At 34.7% G+C, this 5,871-nt stretch overlaps 1 protein-coding gene across 1 annotated transcript; it reads left to right on the plus strand.

Moving 5' to 3' along the window:
- The first annotated feature begins 1,696 nt into the window (after nt 1-1,696).
- On the plus strand, nt 1,697-2,688 carry LOC118538100 (olfactory receptor 6B9-like). Its single transcript, XM_036095924.2, is given in 2 exon segments — nt 1,697-1,862; nt 1,865-2,688. Coding segments are annotated over 2 exon segments (990 nt in total).
- Nucleotides 2,689-5,871: the final 3,183 nt, after the last annotated feature.

Consider the following 5,871-nt stretch of genomic DNA (forward strand, 5'->3'; position numbering starts at 1 on the left):
TTTAGTACACTCTGAGTATTGGGGCTCCTTTTGTCCATGGCAAGTCGCTTATTATGTTACTCTTTTGTTTTCTATGATTCCTAGAATATCAGACATGAATGAGTATGCATTCACATGTAAAAATTCCTTCACAGTCTTGTTTTGTAATTGTTCCAATTTAGGCTAGGTCTTCCATACTGCCTCACGATGGGCAAAAATGACCTCCCTGAGAGAGTTGTTAAAATTAATTAAAGGATAATTATTTTTAGTGGAGAAAGAAGTCAAATTTGAGTTCTATTTTACTGTGGTAATTTTTCAACACATATAACCAACTACTTTATTGGAGATCTAGGGGCTTTGGCCCACACAGTATATAACAAATCAGAAGTCACTACCAAACATCTAGAAAATTCCATATCTTGTGCTTTTCAGGTCCCTAAATTCTGCCTTTCCCTTTCTAGGTCATCTCTATTGGTGTCCTTGAAAAATATGTTTCTCTTTTCAGATTAATTTTATTTGTAATGTCAAGCAAATTTTTTTTATTGGGTTCTTTTTTTCCCCTTTTTTAAAATTTTAAATTCAATTAGCCAACATATAGTACATCATTAGTTTTTGATGTAGTGTTCAATGATTCATTAGTTATGTGTAACACCCAGTGTTTAAACTTTTATCTCTACTTTTCTCTTTCTTCTATCCCCACTTGTGAAGAAAGTATTTTTAAATTTCAATTCTCTCCTCAGATCCTATTGTGCCCTAGGAAACCCAGGACTCTTCTGAGTTGTTGAAGTTCCTTACTCTCCACTCTCAAGGTGGCTCCTTAAATGCAACTTGTGCTCAGTAGTGTCCATATTGAGGAGAAGTTTCAGAGTTAAGGAGTAGATAGAATTAATCAGGTAACACTTCTAGCAGTATAAAAATTTTGAACGAGTCTTTGGAGAGGGTATAGATGAAATGTACAAATTAATTTGAGATCAAATGTGAACTATTTTATATGTATATATACAACTATTTTATATATATATATATATATATATAACTATTATTATTATTATTAGGAGCCATCTAAAAAATCAAAATGTATTTAATTACTTAATAGAGCAAACATTTCTTCATTCAATATTTTAAGCCATGGGCCTAAAAATAGGCAAGTAATTGTTAAATAGTTTTGCCAGCATTTTCAAGAGACATACTATATAGCCAAGGAGTAGGCCAAAGTCAGCAATTCTCCTATCAGGAGGGTGTTTTCCAGTTAGTATTCTGCTTTCATTTTCTCCAGAATTTGAACTACCCTGCTTCCTTGCCTTGCCCTAGACCATCCTTGGCACTTATTCCGATCATGATGGTTTCCTGCCTTATAGCTGCTTGTGAAATCTGGAAATACGCTGATAAGGAAAGTATTTACTCCTAGTACTACCTGAAGACCTCCTTCTGACCCAGATCTGAAGGCCTAAATCCTGAATCTGACTTCATGATTCTGCTTTGAGATTCTTAACTTTGTGTCTTTGGTGGATTTATTTTCAGGTCCTGTTCTAATGTCTGATTTTCTGGAGAGGATCTTGTGGCCTCTCGTGACTCTCAAATCACACCCCAGGACCAGATTGTGGCACTAGGGTTAAGTTTAATGATAAAGTACCTGTAGTCCGAGGGCACCTTGCTGCTAATGTGGATCTCACTAGCGCTATTTTCATTAAATCCTTTGTCTTTTGGTGTCCTGGCCATGTCAAAGGAAAATATCACCCATATTAGTGAATTCATCCTGGTGGGCTTCCCTACTTCCCCTTGGCTACAAGTTCTGCTTTTCCTCCTCTTCCTCATCACCTACCTGTTTGTGCTGTTGGAGAATTTGGTCATCATTCTCACTGTATGGATCACTGGGTCCCTGCACAGCCCATGTACTATTTTCTGGGCACCATGTCCTTTCTGGAGACTTGGTATGTATCTGTCACAGTCCCCAAGATGTTGGCTGGATTCCTACTTAGTCCCAATACCATCTCATTCCTGGGATGCATGATCCAACTCTATTTCTTCATCTCACTTGCCTGTACTGAATGTGTGCTCTTAGCTGCCATGGCCTATGACCATTACGTGGCTATATGTTGTCCTCTTTGTTATCCAGCCATGATGACCACAGGATTTTGTGTGCAGCTGACAATCAGTTCCTGGGTGAGTGGCTTCACCATCTCCATGGCAAAGGTATACTTCATCTCCCAAGTTGCTTTCTGTGGCAATAATACCTTGAACCATTTTTTCTGTGATGTTTTCCCCATCCTCAAACTGGCCTGCATGGACTTTTCTATGGCTGTGATGGTAGACTTTGTGCTAGCCATTCTCATCCTTGTGTTTCCTCTCTCAGCCACTGTCCTTTCTTATGGCTTCATTGTCTCTACCATTCTGCACATTCCCTCAGCCACTGGGCAGTGGAAAGCCTTCTCTACCTGTGCCTCTCACCTTACAGTGGTGGTCATCTTCTATACAGCTGTGATCTTCATGTATGTCCGACCTCGGGCCATTGCTTCATTCAATTCTAACAAATTGATCTCAGCCATATATGCAGTCTTTACTCCAATGCTCAACCCTATTATCTACTGCCTGAGGAACAAGGATGTCAAAGATGCCATCAGAAAAAGCATGTCAAGTGGCCAAGCCCTTTTCTTGAAAGATTCTTTGCTAAAGAGACTTAGACATTCCTTCTCTTTTCATTTGACTTAACCTCAAAACACACCTACATTAGGTGAAAATCTGCAATTTTAAACATACTGACTTAGTACACAATTAAAGGATAAGAGGCCAGATATCAAAGAAAATCTCCTTTACTTTCAGGATTTAATTAAATGCTTCCTTTTATAATGCAGTGAGTGAAATAACCAGAATTTTATGAGACATGCATTGGTATTGGAGTTATAAAATAATTTTATTTTTATGAAGATGCTAAGAAATAATCAGTTATTATCCAACTAGTTTTTAGAGCTCTATTGGTGAGATTTCTCCATTTTGATTTTGTTTTGTTTTAAAAGCCCTCTCTGTCTTAGGAGGAGTAAACAAAAAGAGGTTCTGCAATCATCAATTTTATGGTTAGGATCTGTTTATTGCTTCCTAGAAGGCTAGGAGCCTGGTTCCTTTTATAATAATTGATGATATCTCACTGTAATTACTTTTTTGAATTTAAGGAAATATGAAAGATAACTCCTTTTAGGATGTAATAGAAACACCATAAGATAGACAACATGGCAGAGAGAAAACAAGATTAATATACATATGTGTGTATATATATATGTGTGTGTGTGTGTGTTTGTGTGTGTATATAGTTATATATTATTATATACAATATTTATATATAAAATATATAATTTTATAATACAAAAATGTATACATAATATAGAAGTTCCAACAAATTGTATGTATAATATATAATTTCATGCTTAAATTTTCTTCCCTTGTTGGAATTTCTACATATATAATTTTTTTAGATGTAATAGAGTCAGCAGCTAGACCTTCAGAAAAACTAGTAGGAATTCATTAAAGCCCATTCCTTTTCAAGTGAAGAAAGTATTGACATTGACAAGAGGTCATAAAAGTGCTTTCGCTTAGATGGTACTTGGCCTGGATGTGCAGGATTTTCCCTCTTCTCATTTGTTTTCCTTTTGATTTTAGAAGGGTGGATGCAATATCTTAGTATATGCTTTCATTCAGCCATTATAAAATGATAGGAGAGATGGATTCTGTCTGGCTCAGCAACAATACTGGATGAGTGAATTAATGAAATATAGTCTGCCAAGAGTTTAAGGATTGCAGGCATACTATTTTACCCCAACGCTTTGGAAACCACATTTCATAAGTTTTAATTGGGTTATTGATTTAAATACCCTACTTGCTTTGTTTTGACTTTATTTACATTGTAACTACATGGTCTTCCCATTTTGTATTAAGTTTTTGTATACGGTCACATGAGATTGTTTTCATTTATTTTATATAGATTATTATATTTTATAGACTGTGGTAGTTTCCAATTTATCTAAACCTGTTACAGTCTCCTGGCCATCATTACTTTAGCCTAACAACTGTATATTCATAATGATATATACCATTTTTCTTTAGTCAAAAAGAAGGGTTATGGGCCATGGCCTTCACACAGGCACTAAAAATAATACAAGATGCTCTATTTTGAATCATAGAATTTCTTAACCCAATGTTAGAATTTTCTAATCTTTTTATCAAAAGAGAGCAGTGTTATGCTATATATATTTCTGCTCAAAAATCATTTGTTAATTCCTAATAGACAATTAATGCTATTTTGAAATCTCACAAGTTTATTTTTTATTCTTAAAATTCATTTCAATTTTGGTTAAGCAGCCCTGTGGTCATTTATTGTTATAACCTCAAGTATCATCTATATTTATAACCTGACATTCCTTTTCTAGTCTAGACTGTCTGATTTTCAAGTTTTCTATATAGCCATTAGATCATTTGTTATACAAATCCTCTGTGAACTTACTTATCTTCTACTTTATTTGATGAACTTGATTTCCAAGAAAGTTAACTTACTGTTTCCATACAGTGCATTGTTTTCTCCATTTATGATGTTTGCTTTTCATATTTCTTTTACTTTAATATTTAAAATATTTTACTTTTAAATGTTTAAAACATTCAGAAAGTAGAAAAATAGTAAAATTAACAACTTCATCCACAACTCAGATTTTAAAAATTAAAGATCAAAAGCTGTATGTAATTAGATTTTATAATTATGCTACATATTTAATGTTGTACTCCAGTTATATTACTTTATTCAAAACTGGAAGAGTAGTATTCAAAAAGGGAAGACAGAATGACCTGTAGCTGAGTAGAAATCTGCAGAGAAAGAGATGGATAGGAAAAGGCTATGATTTTCCTGGACAACCATCAGACAGTGAACCAGCAAGAAAGTAATAGATAAATTGTCAAAACTGAGAGTATCAGGAAGTTTTCCAGATGACTAAATTGGTAAAATTTTCCCTTTATTGCAGAAAAGTTTGTATTGGATGTACAAGTAAGACTTCAACCAAACAAACAGAACCAGTAGGAGATATAAATTAAGAGATTTATTACGTGGAGCTGGCTTATCCAATTGTGGGGGCTGGCAAAGCAAATCTGAAATGTATAGGGCAGGCTGTCAGAAAGGGCAGCCTGGAAGTCTCAGGACTTCAGCAGCTAAAGCTGCTTCCCCACAGGTGAAATTTCTTTTTCCTCAGGGAAGTCTCAGTTCTGCTCTTATAGCCTTTCAACTGATTGAATCAGGCTCCTCTAGATTATCTAGAATAATCTTCCATACTTAAAGTCAACTGATTATAGACTTTAATCACATCTACAAAATGCCTTCACAGCAACACCTAGATTAATGTTTGATGGAAAAACTGGGGACTAAAGCCTAGCCAAGTTGACACAAAAACTGACCACCACAGTCCATCTCTTGTCAACCTGGCACTCATACACATCTCTTTAAACCACACAATCTCCAAATCAAGACAAATACAAAGTCACACTTCCACCTACCACAATACAACTATCCTGTGTAAAACTGAAAATATGCTAACCCTTGCTCCAGAAGATGCAAAGTCCTTGGAGAATGTTTGCTCTTCTCCTTTGATATCCTATAACTTAAATATTGTGATATAAAGTTAATTTATTAATATATCTTATGTTAGGTGGTACAGGGATAAAGGAGATAAGAAAATGAAAACATATTTGTGATATATATAGATATATGTATATTTATATACCAAATATTATGTGTGAGTAATTCATAATAGAAGAAATACTAATAACTATTAAACTATTACAAATCTCATTTCATTTCTGTAACTGCTCACAGGGTCTTAATTAGTATTTGTGATTGACTTCTTCAACCACCCATGCCAT

Source organism: Halichoerus grypus, chromosome 11 (assembly GCF_964656455.1).
Source record: "Halichoerus grypus chromosome 11, mHalGry1.hap1.1, whole genome shotgun sequence".
In the NCBI taxonomy this organism is placed as follows: domain Eukaryota; kingdom Metazoa; phylum Chordata; class Mammalia; order Carnivora; family Phocidae; genus Halichoerus; species Halichoerus grypus.